This window comes from Peromyscus maniculatus, chromosome 11 (assembly GCF_049852395.1).
Source record: "Peromyscus maniculatus bairdii isolate BWxNUB_F1_BW_parent chromosome 11, HU_Pman_BW_mat_3.1, whole genome shotgun sequence".
NCBI lineage: Eukaryota > Metazoa > Chordata > Mammalia > Rodentia > Cricetidae > Peromyscus > Peromyscus maniculatus.
Window position 1 is genome coordinate 29892746 of NC_134862.1, and position 18849 is coordinate 29911594.

At 49.0% G+C, this 18849-nt stretch overlaps 1 protein-coding gene across 1 annotated transcript in view; it reads left to right on the forward strand.

Annotated features, from left to right (window-relative positions):
* The first annotated feature begins 6585 nt into the window (after nt 1-6585).
* Sctr (secretin receptor) overlaps nt 6586-18849 on the forward strand; it is a 51618-nt gene continuing 39354 nt past the window's right edge. Inside the window, exon 1 of the mRNA XM_006980962.4 lies at nt 6586-6928. Within this exon, the coding sequence (XP_006981024.1) occupies nt 6833-6928 (96 nt within the window). The 5' untranslated portion in view covers nt 6586-6832. The remainder of the gene's footprint in view (nt 6929-18849) is intronic.

Below are 18849 nucleotides of genomic sequence, written 5' to 3' on the forward strand. Positions count from 1 at the left end.
ACCACATGGTGGCTCACAAACACTTGTAATTAGATCTGGTGCCCTCTTCTGGCCTGCAAGGACACATGCAGGCAGAACACTGTATACATAATAAATAAATAAACCTTAAAAAAAAAAAAAAGAAGGTAAGTTTTCTCCTTCCACCATGTGGGTCCCCAGGATTGAACTCAGATCATCAGAGTTGGGGGCAAGCACCTTTACCTGCTGAGCCCTCTCAGCCCCCCAAAAGTATTCTGCTTTTCTTACCAGAGGCCATGTGGGTTTCTGGGAAGGTTGGGTGCTCCTGACCTTCCCAGGAAGGGGAGGTCATGAACGCCCCGCTGACGCTCTCCCAGAGGTGGCTTTGTTTGCTCTTTCATTGGCTCTGCTTAAACTCTCATATTTCATATAAAAATTCAAAAGAATGCTGACAAGTGGTGGAGGAAAATAAAAAAGTAAAGAAGAAACTGCTTCCCCGCGAAAGGCAGTTTATATTTCTAGAGAGTAAACACAGTGGCCGGCCCATAAAAGCCTCATTAAAATGTGAATGTTAAACCTTTGTAGTTCGGCGCTCAATAGGAAAGCACTCTCGCCCATTAGTTACGGCTCATCAATAAAACATCAGTTCTGCTCTCAGTAAAGCTGCCATTCAGGCCCCGGTCTCTCCAGGTAGCTGACTCCATGCCTCCGATGGCTCTCTTTGAACTTGCGCAGTCATTTGGTGGAGACCTTGGACTCAGACACCTGGAGCAGCCGATTTCTTCCTCTTTTCTCTGTTATCTCTTCCCAGAACCTCCAAACCACTGAATCTCAAATATTACTTCCTCAGGGAAGCCTTGTCAGTCAGGGTTCTCCAGAGGAACAGACTTTATAGAATGAATCTATCATCTGTCTATCTATCTATCTATCTATCTATCTATCTATCTATCTATCTATCTATCTATCTATCTATCCATCTTTTTATCTACCTATCATCTATCTATCTATCTATCTATCTGTCTGTCTGTCTGTCTGTCTGTCTGTCTGTCTGTCTGTCTGTCTATCTATCTATCTATCTATCTATCTCTCTAGGAGATTTATTAGAATGGCTTACAGGCTGTACTCCAGCTAGTCCAACAATGGGTGTCTGCCAATAGAAGGTCCAAGAATCCAGTAGCTGTTAAGTTCCCAAGGCTGGATGTCTCAACTGGTCTTCAGTGACACTGGAATCCTGAAGAAGGTTCCAATACCAGTGAAGGAATGAACTTCTCAGTGAGAGCGAGAGCAAGCTGGCAAAGAGAGGAAGCTTCCTTTTTCCTCGTCCTTTGTATAGGCCGCCAGCCATTAAGTGTGGTCTAGACTAAAGGCGGATCTTCCCACCTCAAGATCGGGATTAGAAGTGGGTTTTCCCACTTCAAATGATTTAATCAGGAAAAAAATAAAAACATGTGGGTGACAGTTGTGTAGCTTGGTCTGTTTGTGGGGCCCCTAGCAGTGGGACCAGAATCTGTCCCTGGTGCATGAGCTGGCTTTTTGGAACCTATTCCCTATGGTGGGATGCCTCACTCAGCCTTGATGCAGCGAGGAGGAGTTTGATCCTGCCTCAACTCCATATGCCATGCTTTGCTGACTCCCATGGGAGACCTGCCCCTTTCTGAGGAGTAGATGGGGATGGGTGGGTAGAAAAGAGGTGGGGGAGGGAACGGGAGGAGAGGAGGGAGGGGAAACTGTGGTTGGTATGTAAAATAAATTTTAAGAATTAATAAAAAAAAGAAAGAAAGAAAAAGAAGACCCTCACAGATGTACCCAGCTGCTTGGGTTTTAATTAATTCAAGTGGTCAAGTCAATAACCAAGAACAGCAAGTTGGGATTTCAGTGATGGCTGAACCCAGATGACACACTCTGGGTCATTCCTCTCTCCATCACCGGTTCTTTCCATTCTGCCTGGTTTCATTCTCCACGAGGATGTCCCCATGCTCTGGGGAAGACTGAATCTTGCTATTAGTTTGCTCATGATGCCCACATAGGTATTGGTTCCACTCCTCTTGCTTGGAATGAGCCCCATGCCTGTCTCAGAACCAATCACTGGTTACTGGATTGAGGGGTGCTGATGCGGCTTCCATGCTGGGTCATGTGATAACTCTTGGGCTGTCCTTCCTGAAGGCCCCAACAGGGTCTGTGGTCTGAGAGCGGACAAGAGAAGTTTGTGTAATTAAAAAGAAGAATGGGGGCTGGCAGGAAAAAGTATGCATGGCTGCAGGCTTGGCCCTTATAAAATATGGAGAGTCCAATGTGCTTGGCCTATAAGCCTGGTGACTGGAGCCGGGGGGTGGTGGTGGTGGCGGCGGCGGCGGCGGCGGCGGCGGCGGCGGCGGCGGCGGCGGCGGCGGCGCACGCCTTTAATCCCAGCACTCGGGAGGCAGAGGCAGGCAGATCCTTTGTGAGTTCGAGGCCAGCCTGGGCTACCAAGTGAGTTCCAGGAAAAGGCGCAAAGCTACACAGAGAAACCCTGTCTCGAAAAACCAAAAAAAAAAAAAAAAGCCTGGTGACCGGGAGCTGATGTACAAATCTACCAGGCTCGGTTGTCTGATACCTTCCTATAGGCTGTGTGTGTGTGTGTGTGTGTGTGTGTGTGTGTGTGTGTGTGTGTGTACCGTATAGGCATGTGAACTCATGTGTGATGTATGGGAAGGCCAGAAGTCAGTCTCAGGAGTCATTCTTCACGCAGCATGCACCTTGATTGATCGACTGATTTTTGAAACAGGGTCTCTTAGCGAGACCCAAGGCTCACAGATAAAGCTAGATTGGCTGGTCAGCAACCCCCCCCCCATCTGCCCCTCTCCACCCCCATGAATTAGGATCACAGATATACAGCACTAAGCCTGTTTTTTCATGTGGGTGCTGGGGATCAAACTCAGGTTTTCATGCTTGTCTTACAATCACTTTACCCAGGGAACCATGTTCACAGCTTCACTATATATTTACATAGCATTTACCACAGGCTGAAAAAAATTTTTCCACTGCATTCTCCAGTTGCTTATGTCTGCCAACCAACAGGCTAGCTCATTTTGTGGTGATACAGGACTCTTAAATGGCAGCCTCGGTCGTCCCTTTTAGCCTTCTAGAGTGGGTGCGGGCAGAGCACCTTAGTCTCCCCACATGGGACTGAGGTTGGCAAAGGTCTTCCCCCAGGCTTCCAGCACCCCGTGTAGCACCTGGAGCAGGGCATGTGCTCAGCAAATGTTTGTCAAATAATGTTAATTCTCTACCATGGTTTTTTGCTGCTATGGGGTGTTTTTGTTTCTGTTCTTTTTGAAGGGACCACCACCCAGCTCCCAAATAAATCACACACAGAGGCCTATTCTTTTTTTTTTTTTTTTTGGTTTTTTTTGAGACAGGGTTTCTCTGTGTAGCTTTGCGCCTTTCCTGGGACTCACTTGGTAGCCCAGGCTGGCCTCGAACTCACAGAGATCCGCCTGGCTCTGCCTCCCGAGTGCTGGGATTAAAGGCGTGCGCCACCACCGCCCGGCAAGGCTTATTCTTAATTATGAGTGCCTGGCCTTAGCTTGACTTAGTTTCTTGCCAGCTTTCCTTAATTTAAATTATCCCATCTACCTTTTGCCTCTGGGCTTTCCCATTCTCTTACTCTGTAAATCTTACTCTTACTCAGTGGCTTGCTGTGTAGCCAGGTGGCTGGCCCCTGGAGTCCTCCTCCTCTGGTTGCTAGATCTCCTTCTCCCAGATTTCTCCCTCTATATATTCTCTCTGTCTGCCAGCCCCACCTATCCTTTCTCCTGCCCCATTGACCAGTTCTTTATCAGATCATCAGGTGTTTTAGACAGGCACAGTAACACAGCTTCACAGAGTTAAACAAATGCAACATAAACAAAAGTAACACATCTTAAAACAATATTCTACCACAGTGGGGAAAGAACAAAGAAAAACCAAAACAAGAGGTAACTGGAAAAATAATTTAAAAACAAACAAACAAACAAACAAACAAACAAAAAAGGTCTCCAGCTGGTTTGGCAAATCCTCTTTACAAAGTGAAGAAAATAAGACAATTTTCTAATTCAGTGTGATGGTTAATGTTATCAACTTGACAGGAGCTAAAATCACCATGGAGACAAACCTTTGGGCATGTCTGAGAGGGAAATTAGGGTAATTGAGATGAGAAGATCCAGTCTGGATGTGGGCAGCACATCCCATGGCCCAGGGGTCTGGACTGAATAAAAAGGAGGAAGTGAGCTGAGCTCCAGCATCCACCTCTCTGCTTCCTGACTGTGGTTGCCATGTGACCCGCTGCCTCCTGCCTCCATGCCTTCCCCACCATGGTGGACTGTGCCCTCCGACCATGAGCCAAACAAACCCTTGTGGCCTGAGTTGCTTTTGTCCTGGTATTTTATCACCGCAACAGAAAAAAATGACTAACATGGTCAGTTAGCATCAAGCCAGGCGGAATGTGCTGTAACCAGCCCTCGGCAAAAGCAACAGAAGCCTCACCCTTTGATACAGTCAGAAAGGATGCTCATTTACGCTCACATGATTGTGTTTAGCTAAAATGTTCAGCCCATTCCCTCAAGTAGGAAGCTCCAAGCAGTAACCAAGCTCCTGACATTCACAAAGCCCTGGGTTTGGTCCCAGCATCACATAAAACTCGATACGATGGAACCTGTCTGTAATCCCAGCACTTGAGATGGAGAGGTAGGAGGACCAGACCTTCAAGGGCATCCTCAGCTATATCCTAGGGAATTAAAGGCAAATCTGGGCTAGAGACACACTCTCAGAAAATAAGGGCTAGAAGGAGTCCGGGGGGGGGGGGGGGCGGCAGGGTACTGCGATTTAGAACTGCCAAGAGGTTTGTTTAGATTTTTAAGGGTTTGTATATACTGTAGAGAGACAGAAAGTATTCTGAAGGACACGCTGAAGGAAGAGGAGGAAAGATTTCTTTCTCTTTTGGCACCAGGTAAAATTTTCATTGACTTTTTTTGTTTCTTGAAGAAGATTGTGTTTACCCTTACAATCTGCTTCAGTGGGGTTCTAAGTGTCTGTGCAGATGGGCTGGGGAAATGGTTCAGTGTGTAAGGTGCTTGCCGGGCAAGCATGCGATCTTACAAAGAGTTGGGCACAGTGGAGCACACTTGTTACCCAGCGCTGGGGAGGCAGAGACAAGAGGGCTGCCTGGGGTGGGTGGGCCAGCAGGGCGGCCAGGTAAGGAACTTCAGTTTCACTGAGAGACCCTGCCTCGAAAAGTAAGGGAGAGTGACTAAGGACGACACCCACCGCTGACCTCCGCAAGCCTCCACACAGGCACACACCCTCACACCGCAAGAGTCTGGAGACTTTGCCCTGAAGCCGAGAACAGACTCCCCTGTCCTCAGGAAAACCTTTGAGACTCACTCTCATGGGAGAACAGATTGACTTTCTAGGGTTCTGAGAGCTGAGACTTTGGTTTAGATGAACCACTTCCCTGTATTATGTGACTGGGGTTACTGGATTGGAATGAAGAACTAAGACACCGTTGACATAAAAGATTGGTCCCTCTCTTTCACTTGGAGGCTGACATTGGAGGATGTACAGTGTGGTGCTTCCCTGTGGTGGCTACCATGGTATCTACAGTCCCGTGCTCACACCAAGTGCTCTTTGCCGGGCTTTCAGGGTGCTTGCCTAACTATTCGGGAAGCATGAGTTTGATCTCCAGCTCTGCATACACACAATCCTAGCATCCAGGAGATGGAGGTAGGATGGTCAGAAGTTCAAAGTCATCCCCGGCTACATAATGAGTTTGGGGTCAGGATGGGACTTTACCTCAAAAAAAAAAATCTTCTACAGTTTGGGGTGTCAGTGTTGCTTGCCCACGGGCCCCTGTGTGGCCTCTGTCCCTGGGGTGGAACTAGAGAAAGCAGTGGCTTTCAGGAAGTGGGACCTAGTCAGAGGTCTTTGGTCAGAAGGATGTGACCTCAGAGGAGTGCTGGGCACTGATCCCTTTCTCTTTGTCCCAGGACTCATTAGCCAGGAAGTTTAGCTCCACTAGGCACTCTCAACACCCTGAGCGTGGTGGCTGCTCCGGCACAGGCTCAAAGCAATGGGAAGCCAGTCATGGACCCGAACCCTCCAGACGATGAGCAAATCAACCGTTTTCTCTTTTTGCGTGCATTAGCTGCTGCATTTACTGCAGTAGTGAAAGCTGAATAATAAGAGATTTTTATGTCACTTCAAGCTGTCCTGTAGGATGCAGTAGACATTGACTTCTGTTTGTCTAAATGGCAGCCTGGGGGAGTGTTAGCTGATTATTAGAGATGGCCTCGACCAGGTGTGGGAATCCACATCTGTAAACCCAGCACTGGGGAAACTGAGGCAGGAGGTTTGTGAGTTCAAAGCCAGCCTGGGCTATATAGTAAGCCGCTGCCTCAATCCTCAGAGGATTAAAAAAATATTGCCTACTTTGTCATTGCTCAAGGCGCATGACTTATATCTTTATACTCCAGAGAGAGTAGTTTCTGGGTTGGAGGGGAAGGAGGGAGGTTGCCGCTGCCTCCAGGCCAGTGGCTGGGGTCCCTCCCCCTCTCTCCTCCCTGCCAGCTCTGTGCTCCCCCATCGCCTCCCTGCTATTCCCAGCGGGTGGAGTCTCGAGCCCGCGTCCAGTCCTTATCAATAGGCACGGGCAGGTTAACACTCGAGCCGCCTCCTTCAGGGAGCAGCAGTCCCTAGCCTAGCCGTGGACCTGGTCGGATTGGATAGGTTCAGCCATGGTTTCTCTGGGCCTGGGGGTCGCTCAGGGTCCTGGACGCCGTGCGGGACGCTGAGCGAGTCACAAAATAGACACCGAGCTCCCGAGTGGCCAGAACGCAAAGGCGAACTGCAATCGGCGAGCATGCCAGGCACCGTGAGCCCCTGGCCGTCATCGTGGGGGCCACGGTCGCTGCTTCTGTTGCTGCTGCTGCTGCTGCTAGCCGGAGCAACGCACACAGTGAGTACCGCGCCCCTCCAGGACATGGACCCGAGGGACCAGCCCGCATTCCTCTACTGGGTCCTAGGAATTATGAGGAGTAGCCGATCTCCCCTCCCTCAACAATAATACCGTTCACTCTGTCGGAGTCTCCTTCGGAGTCCCCTTCTCCGAAGGCAAAAACGTCCTGGGCTCTGTGTCCCAGGTGAGGCAGAGCCAGGCTTGAGTCCCCTCGCCCTTCACTCATCCCTTCCCGCTGCCCGCTGAGCTCACTTCTTTCCAGGAGACAGTTCTGCAGCGGCCCCAGCAATGTCAAGTACGCTGGACACTTGCTCTCTAGTGTTTCATCAAAACCCCCTCTTCCCCTTTTGAGACCCCGGTCACTCAGGCTTCACAAGCAAAGAGACCCAGGCTCAGAAAGGGGGCGGGAGAGGCTTATCCCACATCGGAAAAAAGTCAGAACCCACATTCTTCAGGCTAGCTAGAGCCTGGACGGTTTTACACACTCCGGTTGCAGATGGGAAATTTCAGAAAGCTATGAGTCGAGTTTTTGCGTCTGTGGTGGGACCATTTGTCCCGTCCCGTGCCCCCCCCCAGCCCGCCTAGAGGGACTGGCTTTCTAAAGTCTGTGCCTGTGGGCTCCTGGGAGCAGTGGGTCGCAACAAACTCGAGGCAGGAGAAGGAGAAAGTTGGAGGAGAGAGAAGCCAGGGGATAGTTTGTGTTTCTTTCCCATAGAAACTCCTGGGAACTTTGGGCGGCTTCCCCTGGGATATCCGAATGAGAGACAGGCTGGAATTGAGGCTGGCGGGGATGGAAGGAACTGGAGAGAAGGTCAAGGCTGCCCGGTTGAGGACTCCAGGGTTTCTCCTCTGGACAAGCTCCGCAAAGTGCCCCACCCCCCAGGTCGGGGTTCTAAGAAACTACAGATCCTGAGACTCCGGTCTTGGTCAACGACTTAGTTTTCCCCATTTCCTGAGGCATTCTGTGCAGCTCCAGGGCTGCAGAAACAGTCCGCTCACTTTCTTTATGGTCTGGAAGGGATACTCCAGGTTATCTCAAATCTTCACTGCACCTCGGAACGCTGCTTGTGTATAGTTTATTCAAGTCCTTAATTTTACAGATCAAAAGCCCTCAGAGAGGGACTTGCTTGAGTTCAGCATGTCAGGAGCGGGGCTGGGTCTAGGGCCCAGATCTCTAGATTCTTAACTTGGGGTTGGGAGTGGGGGATCCCGCCAGTCTGAGGTTTGTTCTGTCCCATGTGCCCCTTGTATTTGCACGTTATTTACACACACATATGCACCGTGTGTCTCTAGGAGAAGGGTTCACGTGGGCCTCTGTTGCGTGGGCTTATCCTGACCGTGCGTCTATCTCTTAGTGTTTGCGGCAGAAACCGCCTTTAATAAATGAGGGTGGAATTGACCTACTTTGTTTGGACAGTCTCCCAGCTTCTGCAACCTTTTCCTTTGGCTTGTTTGACTCTGGGTGGCCAGACATGGGATCTTGAAATTCAAGGATAACAATGTCTTCCTTCCTTTTGGATTTCCCTCAGAGGGACATCATGGGTCTCTTCCAAAGAGACCACTGGGGCTGAAGTGCTTGTCCCTGTCTCCCTTCCTGGCCCCTTCCTTCAGGGGAGGTACCAGAAGAGTCCTTTGCAAGGAGAAACTGAGAATTATTGACCGCTGAAGGGGGCCGCCTTTCGTTTTGTTTTTCCATAAGAAACGGAGCACACCACCTTCTCTCCCACCTTGCTCCATAAGCTCATGAGGGCTTTCACCTGGGACGATAACACCTCCCCCCCTCCCCCCCGCCACTGTCCCACAAGACTCATACTGTAGCTTGAGCAGTGAGCTTTGTCTTTTCCAGTTTTACCCCTAGGACCTGCCTCAGGGTAAGAGAGAACTCAGTGGGTGTGTGTTCAGTGAATGATGGTGAAGGATGAAATGACTTTGGTTAACAGCAGAGTGTCTCTTGTGTGTACGGATGGGTGTGCATGTTTGTGTGTGCAGGTGCATGTGTGTGGATGTGGAAGCCAGAGAGACACTTCTGGCTTTTATCCCTCAGGTGCGCCCACCTTGTTTTTTGAGGCAAGGTCTCTCCCTGGCCCGGGACTCACCAAGGGAACCAGGCTGGCTGGTCAGTGAACCCCGGGCACCCTCCTGCCTCCACTTCCCAACACTGGTTAGTTTGGTTGCTTTATGTCAGCTTGCCACAAATTATGATCATCAGGCATGCACACAGTGCACAGACCATACATATAAAAAGCTTTTAAAGATTATTATGCTCTCTATACTAGTTCTGCTGTTTCTTATTGAAATATTTTATCAATGTGTTTTGATCATATCTACTCCCTACTTATTCTAACTTCTCCCAGACCCCTCTCCACCTCCTCCCAAATTTCTCTTCTCCTCTCTCTCTCTCTCTCTCTCTCTCTCTCTCTCTCTCTCTCTCTCTCAGTCCAATAACACACTGAGTGTAATTTATGCTGCCCATATACTCATGGGTATGGGATAATCCACTGGTGCATGGGGAACCTACCAGGGTGCACATCTCTGAAGAAAACTGATCCCCGTATCAGTGACTACCTGCCAGTAGCTCCTCAGCTGCAGGTGGCGTCTCATAAATCCCTCCCCATCCATGCTGGGATGGTGACCAGCTTGATTGGTTTAGGCAATCACAGCTGCAGTGAGTTCATATGTCTGATTGCCCTGGCATATCAGGCAATCACTGCCTTGTAGCAGGCCTCTGTAACTTCTGGTTCTTGTCACCTTTGTGCTTCGTGATTCAACCAGGGTTTCTTAGCTTTGACACATTTTTTTTTGAGACAGATCTCATGTAGCCCAGGATAGCCTCCAATTCCCTATGTAACTAAGGATGATCTTGAACTTCTGATTCTCTTGCCTCTACCTATGGAGTACAGGTGTGTGCCACCATGCCAAGTTTATGCTGTGCAGGGGGATTAGAACCCAGGGCTTCATGCATATGAGCAAGCATTGTACCAAATGAGCCACATCCCCAACTTTGAGACTATTGACATAGGGACCAGACATAGCAGTGCTATGCGTTGTATGAGTTCCAGCAGCGTCTCTGACCTCTCTAGATTAGAGGCCGGGAATATCTCTGCAAAGCTGTGACAGCAGAATGTCTGTCAAATGCTCTATGACTACAAGGGAGGACATGGCCCTGTGTGACAACTTCTGCCTTGAGAGCAGTCATGGTTCCGAGGGTACATCAACAGGACTGAAGTAGGTGTTTGCTGCGCATTGGATTTGAGGCACCGAGACTGATGGTAGAGAATCCAAGTCCAGTGGTGGAAACAGGCTGTTGGGACTTGGATCTTGTGTGTGTGGAGGTCAGAGGTCATCTTGGGTGTCTTTCCTCAGGACCCTGGCCAGCTTGGATTTGGGAGACAGGGTCTCTCACTGGATTTTGAAACTTGTTGATTTGGCTGGCTGAGTAGCTTAAAACCCCCAGGGACCTGCCTGCTCCTACTTTCTAGCACTGACATTTTATGTATCTGTCACTAGGCTGTCTTTTTAATGTGGGTTCTAGGGACTTGAACTCAGGTTGTTGTGCTTAGAATGCAGTCACTTTAACCAAGTGAGCCATCTCCCCGACCCTGTGGTTTAGATCTTGTATACTCTCCGAAGGGATGATGAAGGCTTGGTGTCCAGTCATAGACTAGAGAGTGATGAGAGGAAGTCAGGGGACATGTGACCCTGGCCCTTCCTCTACCTCTGTCTGTTTCTTGGCTGTCCTGAAGTGAGCAGCGTCCTCTACCACATGCTCTCACCATGATATACTCTGCTGCCGCAGGCCCAAAACACATGGTCCCAAATGAAACTCTAAGAAAAGTAAACCTCGCCTCCTTAGTTGGTTTCTCTGGTGCTTCGTCACAGCAGTGGGAAGGAAGCTAACACGCGAGTGTACAGAATCACAGCCTAGTTCCAAACCGGAGCGAGTCTCTGCAGAGAACGCATCCTTTGTCTTCCCTCTCCAGCCTTTGCGTGTTCTCCTTCTTGACCCCTCCCCACCCTCCTTAGCTGATGCCCCTGGAAACAGAAACTCTCCAACTGCAGAGCCTGGACAGACGCTGGGCCATCCTCCCAGCACCCCCGCTGGTCTGAACGGCCCAGAATGACTTTCCAAGACTAAAGTTCTGCCATTGTGGTGGCCCCTTCTGGTGTCTCTTCAATGGACCCCAGTCTCTCTTCTGCCAAGGACGCTGACCTTCACCAGGCTCTGAGGTACCTTGCAGGCCAAGGCAAACCCACAACACTCAGATCCTATCTACTTGCTTATAATAAATAGAAGGCTGCTTAGTATTGTGAGGACTTGAAAAAAGGAGACTGTCCTGGGGCTGCCGGCTTCAGCAGACCGCTCTGACAGATGAACTCTAACGGGGTGGGCAGACCTGGTCAATTGTGCCTGCAACCCAGACCATTCTGTCCCTTACATGAGTCTCTCAGGATCAGGACCTAGCCCACAACCTCAGTTTACCCCAAGGACTCTATCTGGAGCCCCCACGTCGTTCCCCTCAGCCACAGCTCTCAGAGGCCCTCTCATGTGACCTGTCTGTTTGAATTCCTGGCCCCCTGATTCACACTCTCGTTCCTAGCTGATGCATTTGCCTGTCATTTCCAGAGAGTCGAGACTACCTCCTCTGATGGATGTGTCTACAGTGAAGCCTCTGCTTCCTCCTTCCTGTTCATCTAGGCCAGCCAGACCCCCTAACACAACCCATATTCTCGGGGCTGGGGCGGTGGTTCTGTTGGGAAAGTGCTTGTCTAGGCATCACAAGGACCTAAGTTTGATTCCCAGATCCCCGTGTTTTAAAAAGTCAGATGTAGCTCGTGCTTATAATGTCAGCTCTGGAAAGGTAGAGACTAGAGTCCCCTGTGGCCCTCTGGACAGCCAGCCTAGCCTACTTGTTAAGTTCCAGGCCAGTGAGAGGACCCCCCCCTCCAAAAAAAAAAAAAAAACAAGAGATGAAGAGAGAGAAAACCAAAAACAAGATACACAGCATGTGAAGACTAATAATATGACAGGTTGATCTCTGGTATACCTGCACACACACACACACACACACACACACACACACACACACACAAACACACACACATACACACATACATACACACACAAACGTACACACACATATATACACACACATACACACATACATACACACACAAACATACACACACATCTATACACACACATATACATACACACACATACACACATACATACACACACATACATACACATATATATTACACACACATACACACATACCCATATACACACTCATACACACATGCACACACACGCACACATACACACACAAACACACACACATACACACACATACACACATACATACACAAACATACACACACATCTATACACACACACATACACACACACACATACATACACACACATACACACATACATACACACATACATACATACACATATATATACACACACATACACACATACCCATATACACACTCATATATACACACATGCACACACACGCGCACACACACATACACATACATACACACATACACAAACACACACATACACACACTCATACACATACGCACACACATACATACACACACACTCCACAGACTGACCAGCAGAAACAATTAGGGTTTCCTTTCCCTGGCTCTGGAGCCGCAGTCCAGATCCGGGTCCGGCAAGTGTGGTATGTAGTGAGGATTCACTTCCTGGCTGCTTGGTATCTACTCGGTCATCACACGACCTCTCCAGGGAGCATGGTGGGTGGAAATTGTCTCTTCTTACAAGAACATGGATCCTTGAGGGTCCAGCCTCTACCCTCACCACCTCACTGACATTCACTACACTCTAAGTGCCTCTGTCTCCAAACACGCCCCCACCGGGTGTGAGGGCTTCAGTGTATGGAAGTGTGTGGATTTGGGGTGACATACCACTCTTTGAAGAGGGGTACTGCCCTCTCGTGGTGCCCAGTCCTCCACCTTGCCTGCCTGTGCTGCTCAGCTTTTTGTCGTTAAAACAAACACATGGAATGATCAACTTATGAAGGCAAAGGTTGATTTTGGCTGACAGCTTCGGAGATTCAGTCCACAGTGAGTTAGCCTGCTGCTCTGGGCCTGTGGGGAGGCCAGCATCACGGTGCAGGTCCATGGTGAGTTAGCCTGCTGCTCTGGGCCTGTGGGGAGGCCAGCATCACGGTGCAGGTCCATGGTGAGTTAGCCTGCTGCTCTGGGCCCGTGGTGAGGCCAGCATCATGGTGGAAGTTCACAGAGGAGCAAAACTTCATGATTCATAGCCAGAAAGCAAAATGAAGACAGGAGGGGCTGGGGCCCCACAATCCCCTTCAAAGGTACACCGTGGGATGGTTGTTTGGAATCATCTGGGAAGGGAGTGTCATTGAGGGGGTGTCTAGATTGGCCTGGCCTCCGGGCACGTCTCTGGGAGATTATTCAGATCCCATCAATTAAGGTGGAAGGACCTGGGGAGTTACCATTCTCCGGTAGGGGTTCTGATTGTGTCAGAGTGGAGAAAGGAGCAGAGCGTTGGTGTGCACACATTCACTGCGGCTTCCTTCTGACTGTGATGTCATGGGACCAGCTCTCTCAAGCTCCTGCTGCCGTGACTTCGCCACGGTGGACCGTATCATGGAACTGTGAGCTAGAACAACTCATTTCTCCTTTCATTCACTTTTGTCAGAGTGTTTTGTGGCAGCAATAGACACAGAGCTAAGCAGACTCCCGCTGACCAGTCTTCTACCAGTTCCTGCCTTCTCTAAGTCCCACGACCTTCCAAAAAAAACACTGAGATAGGAACAGTCTCTAACACACAGGCCCTGGGGGAACATTCTAGATCCGAACTCCAGCACCATCTCACACCTCAGAAACTTCCTTCCCCGGGTGACTACATCTTGCGTGACCAGCCCCTGAGGTCTGTCCCAGCCCTGCTTCTGGGCCTGACTTCTTCAGCGTCCACTCAGAAGTGAGGTCGCACTGAGAGGTTCCCTCTCTTTGGATGCCCACCTTGCTCCGTCCCTTCAGGGCTGGTAACAGTCTGGACCCTTCATTCCTGGTCCCACCTCTGCCCCCTGGTGGCAGCTCCTTGGACGATGTGTCTGGACACATTATCTCCACTCTGTCACACTGCCTCCTGGCTCCTTCTCAGAATCTGGCTCATCAGTGGCCTCCGTTCAGCCACATTTGCTAGACATTTTTTTAAACAAAATCTTTAAAAGTGTATGTGTTTGGGGCTCAGGATGGGATGGCTTAGCCGGTAAATGCTTCCTGGCAACCATGAGGACCTGAGTTCCATCCCTACCACCCATGTCAAAGCATCGAGCATGGTGGTCCATTCACGATTTCAACCTCAGCACTAGGGAGACTGAGCCAGGAGAATCCCTGGGGCTTGCTGGCCTGACAGTCTAGCCGAGGTAGTGAGCTTCAGGCCAATGAGAGACCTTGTATCAAAGGAGGAAGAGGGTATTCTTGAGCATGACACCCAAGGTTGTGCTCTGACTTTCACATGTGTACACACTTGTACATACATGATATACATACACATGCACACACAAATCAAGTGTGTTTAAGGGGACTCCATGTTTTGATGTACATTATAAAATGATTGCTTCAGTTAAGCAAATTTACATTTGTCCCTTCATAGAGCTCCCACCCCGTGTGTGTGTGTGTGTGTGTGTGTGTGTGTGTGGTGTGGTGTGGTGTGGTGTGTGTGTGTGTATGTGTGGTGTGTGTGGTGTGTGTGTGATGTGTGTGTGTGGTGTGTGTGTGTGATGCGTGTGTGGTGTGTGGTGTGTGTGTGTGTGTGGTGTGTGTGGTGTGTGTGGTGTGTGTGTGGTGTGTGTGGTGTGTGTGTGGTGTGTGTGGTGTGTGTGTGGTGTGTGTGTGATGTATGTGTGTGTGGTGTGTGTGTGATGTGTGTGTGTGATGTGTGTGTGTGGTGTGTGGTGTGTGGTGTGGTGTGTGTGTGTGATGTGTGTGGTGTGGTGTGTGTGTGTGTGTGTGTGTGTGTGTGTGTGTGTGTGAAGAGCTCTTGATATCAATCCTCAGTATCTCACCCTATCCTCCATCTCCCAGCTCCATGTAATCACCATTTTACTGTTTTTATCCATTTATTTTTTGGAGTCTGTGTATGCTGGGGTTTGACTCAGCCTCACTCCTCGTGGACAAGCGTGTTTCTACACATCTGACTTGTTTTGATTCTATAGAAGTGATATCATACAAAATTTGTCTTTCTATGACCAGCTTATAATACCCTGAAGTGTGCCGTCAATCATGGTAGGGATTCCTTTGTTTCCCTGTGTGCGTGTGCATGTGTGTGCATGTGTATATGAAGATGCGCATGCATATGGAGGCTAGAAGCTAACTTTGGGTGTCATTTATCAAGTGCCATCTGCCTTGTTTTTGTGAGACCAGGTCTCTCCTTTGGCCTGGTGATTGCTGACTCAGTTTGGTGGTGGGCCAGTGAGACCCTGGCATCCACCTGTGTCCACTTCTCCAGGGCTGAAATCGCAGAGCTCGTAGCCACGTTTGGCTTTTTATATGGGGTCTAGCAATCAAACCCAGGTCTTCACACTTGCATGGCGAGCACTTTACCAATGGAGCGATCTCTCCAGCTCAGAGTTATTTAGTACAGTTTCGGAAGACAGAAAATCCTGTACTGGGGAGCTGCTTCTAACCAGGGCCTTCAAGCTACATCATCGTGTCATCACAGAAGGTAGAAGGACAAGAGACTCTGTGTGTGTGTGTGTGTGTGTGTGTGTGTGTGTGTGTGTGTGTGTGTGTCTGTGAGAGAGAGAGAGAGAAAGAGAGAGAGAGCAAGCAAATATCCCTTTATTTGAGACCCATTTCTAGTATAACTAACCCTTAAAATATATACATATGTATATAAATTATCAATATGTTAATTATATTATATTAACATATTATTGTATTATATACTTTAACTTATATGTAATTTAAACATAATTATATAATGTATAATATAATAATTATATTGATATTATTATATAACATATATATTAATATATATCATGATAATAGCATTAATCCATTTATGGGTGCTGCCCTAATAACCTCATGTCCTCTTTAGAGTCCCCTTCTCAACACGATTACACTGGGAATTGATTTCCAACATGAGAACCTTGGTGACACATTCAAGTCACAGCAGCACATCATCTGGGCAGGAGAAGGACACAGCAGTGGGGACATGGAGTCAGGAAGCTCTCACCCGGCTGCCCCGGGCAGAGGGGCGCAAGAACACGCTTCCTGCTTCCTGTGCTGCTGGGGCTCTGTCCGGACTCTCTGCCTCCTTGTCCTCTGCTGCTCCTGTGTTCTTGTCTCCCACCTGCCTCTGCCTGCTTCTTCATGCTGCATCTTCTCAGCCTCACGGGAGCCTTCATATCATAGGACCCAGTCGCCATTGTTCCCTTGCTTTGTTGATGCTACCAAATGACCTTCAGCAGCAGTCCTCCATCTGTCCATCCGTCCATCCATCCATCCATCCGTCCGTCCGTCCGTTCATCTGTCCGTCCATCCCCCTCACCTCTCTGTACTTAGGTCATCCCACCCAAGCTTTGGTTCCCCACCTGGAATACCTTCAACATCTGCACCTCTTCATCTGGACACACTACTCTCACCTCAGCACCCAGGTAAAGCGTTGTCCTTTCCTGCTGTCCCATGCCCACCCCCGTCCCCCACCCAGCACCTCCTCCCTCAAAGCCTTTACCACCACACACTCTGGCCACTGACCTTTCTGCACCCACTGGAGACCTAGAAGCCCAGCAGTGGAATGGTGACATTTCATGTTCTGAACTGCTCAAATGATAGTGGGTTCCCTTCTGATTTTTCTCTGTACAAACGAAACTATCGCTGTGCTACCTACCAGAAGCATTCATTGGCACACTCAAGTTGTTAGGCAAGTAATGGCATTATAGGCTGTAAAGAGCAGGATGATGCTGAATCTTTTCACTGTCTTCAGCATTTAGATGTGTGTGTGTGTGTGTGTGTGTGTGTGTGTGTGTGTGTGTGTGTGTGTTTTCAAGTGTGGTGCATGTGGAAGCCAGAGTTCTACACCAAATGCCCTCTTCAGTAGATCTCCACCTTATGTTGGTTTCTTTTCTTTGCATGTGCATGCAGTGTGAATGCATGTGTTTCTGTGTGCTCATATGTGTGTGTGTGCACACTGTGTATGTGCACATGGAGGCCTGAGGTTGATGTTGGGTGTTTTCCTTGATCACTCTCCACATTTTTTTAAAATTTATTTTATTTTATTTTTATTTATGTATATGCATGCATTTCTACATGGGTGCATGATCACATGAGTGCAGTTTCCTGAGGAGGCCAGAAGGTGTTGGATCCCCTGGAGCTGGAGTTACAAGTGATTGCCAGCCAACCAACATGGGTGCTGGGAACTGGACGTGGGGCCTCTGCAGGAGCAGCACGTGTTCCTGACTGCTGAGCCTTCTCTCCAGCCCCGTCACGTTATTATCAGAGGCAGTTTCTCACTGACCCCAGAACTAGACAACTGTTTACCTAAACAGCCTCCCTGGGGATCCTCTGCCACCGCCTCCTGGGCACTGGGACTACTGGCAGGCCACCATTTTGGCTAGGTTGGCTGGCAAGACCCAGGCACTCTCTTTAGACCTCTTGTCTCCCCATCACCAGCCTTGGGATTCCTGCAGAAACTGCCATGTCCAACTTTTTACATGGGTGCTGGAGAGCCGCACCCAGGTCCTCAAGCTTTCTCGGCATTTCACCAACCAAGCCCTCCTATACACGTCCAAGGATTTAGCAGAGTTCTAAATTCTATCATCACACACACACACACACACACACACACACACACACACACACACACACACACACACACTTCTCTGTGTAGCAGTGCACCTGTCCTGGAACTCACTCTGTAGCCCAGGCTGGCCTCAAACTCACAGAGATCCACCTGCCTCTGCCTCCCGAGTGCTGGGATTAAAGGCGTGTGCCACCACCGCCCGGCTCATCTTATATTTTATCTACTCAGGTTTAAGAGTTCAAAATTAAACTCACAACAGTTAATAGAACTCAGCATCTTTCTTTCCTTCTATTGATGTTTGCTTCACTACCCCTGCCCACCTCCAAGCTGGGCTGCATTCTTCCATTGCTTTCTCAAGGACAGACTTTGGCTGCCATAGCTTCCAGTCCATCTGCTTAGTTAGCAGGGTAGGCTGACATTTCACCCCACTGCAGGACCAGGAATCCAAGAGCATAGAGATTGCCCCGAACTGGACTCCTTTGGATTAATCAATGGGATGGAGACACACAGAGCTGCAGGAGCTGCAGGACTGCTCCCAGGGGGCAGTTTTTGGCTCTCAGGTCAAGAAGATTTAGGAAAACATCCCAAAGACAGAGATGGTGGATATCAGAGGACTGCCCAGAGGCAAATGTGAGCTTGTGAATGATAGCATGCCCAACCTCAACCAAGTGACATTACCCACAAAGACACTGTTGGATGTGTAAAGACACACAGATGACATATCACATACCAATGCTTTAAAAAGGAAATCACTGGAGCTGGAGAGATGGCTCAGTGGTTAAGAGTGTTTGCTGCTCTTGCAGAGGACACAGGTTCAATTCCTAGCACCCACATGGTGGCTTAAAAATGCCTGTTAACTCCATTTCCAGGGGATCAGGGCCCTCTTGTGGCCTCTAAGGGTGCTGCATGCACATAGTGCACATAATTTCATGCAGGTACATACATATAAGTTAAAATAAATCTTTTTAAAAAGCAAATTAGTATGGGACATACCCCGGCAATAGCAAAATTGAATTAAAATATGTAAGATTAAAAAATAAAAGTGGGCCAAAGATGTGGCTCGGTTGGTGTAATGCTTACCTGGCACGCACAAAACCCTGGG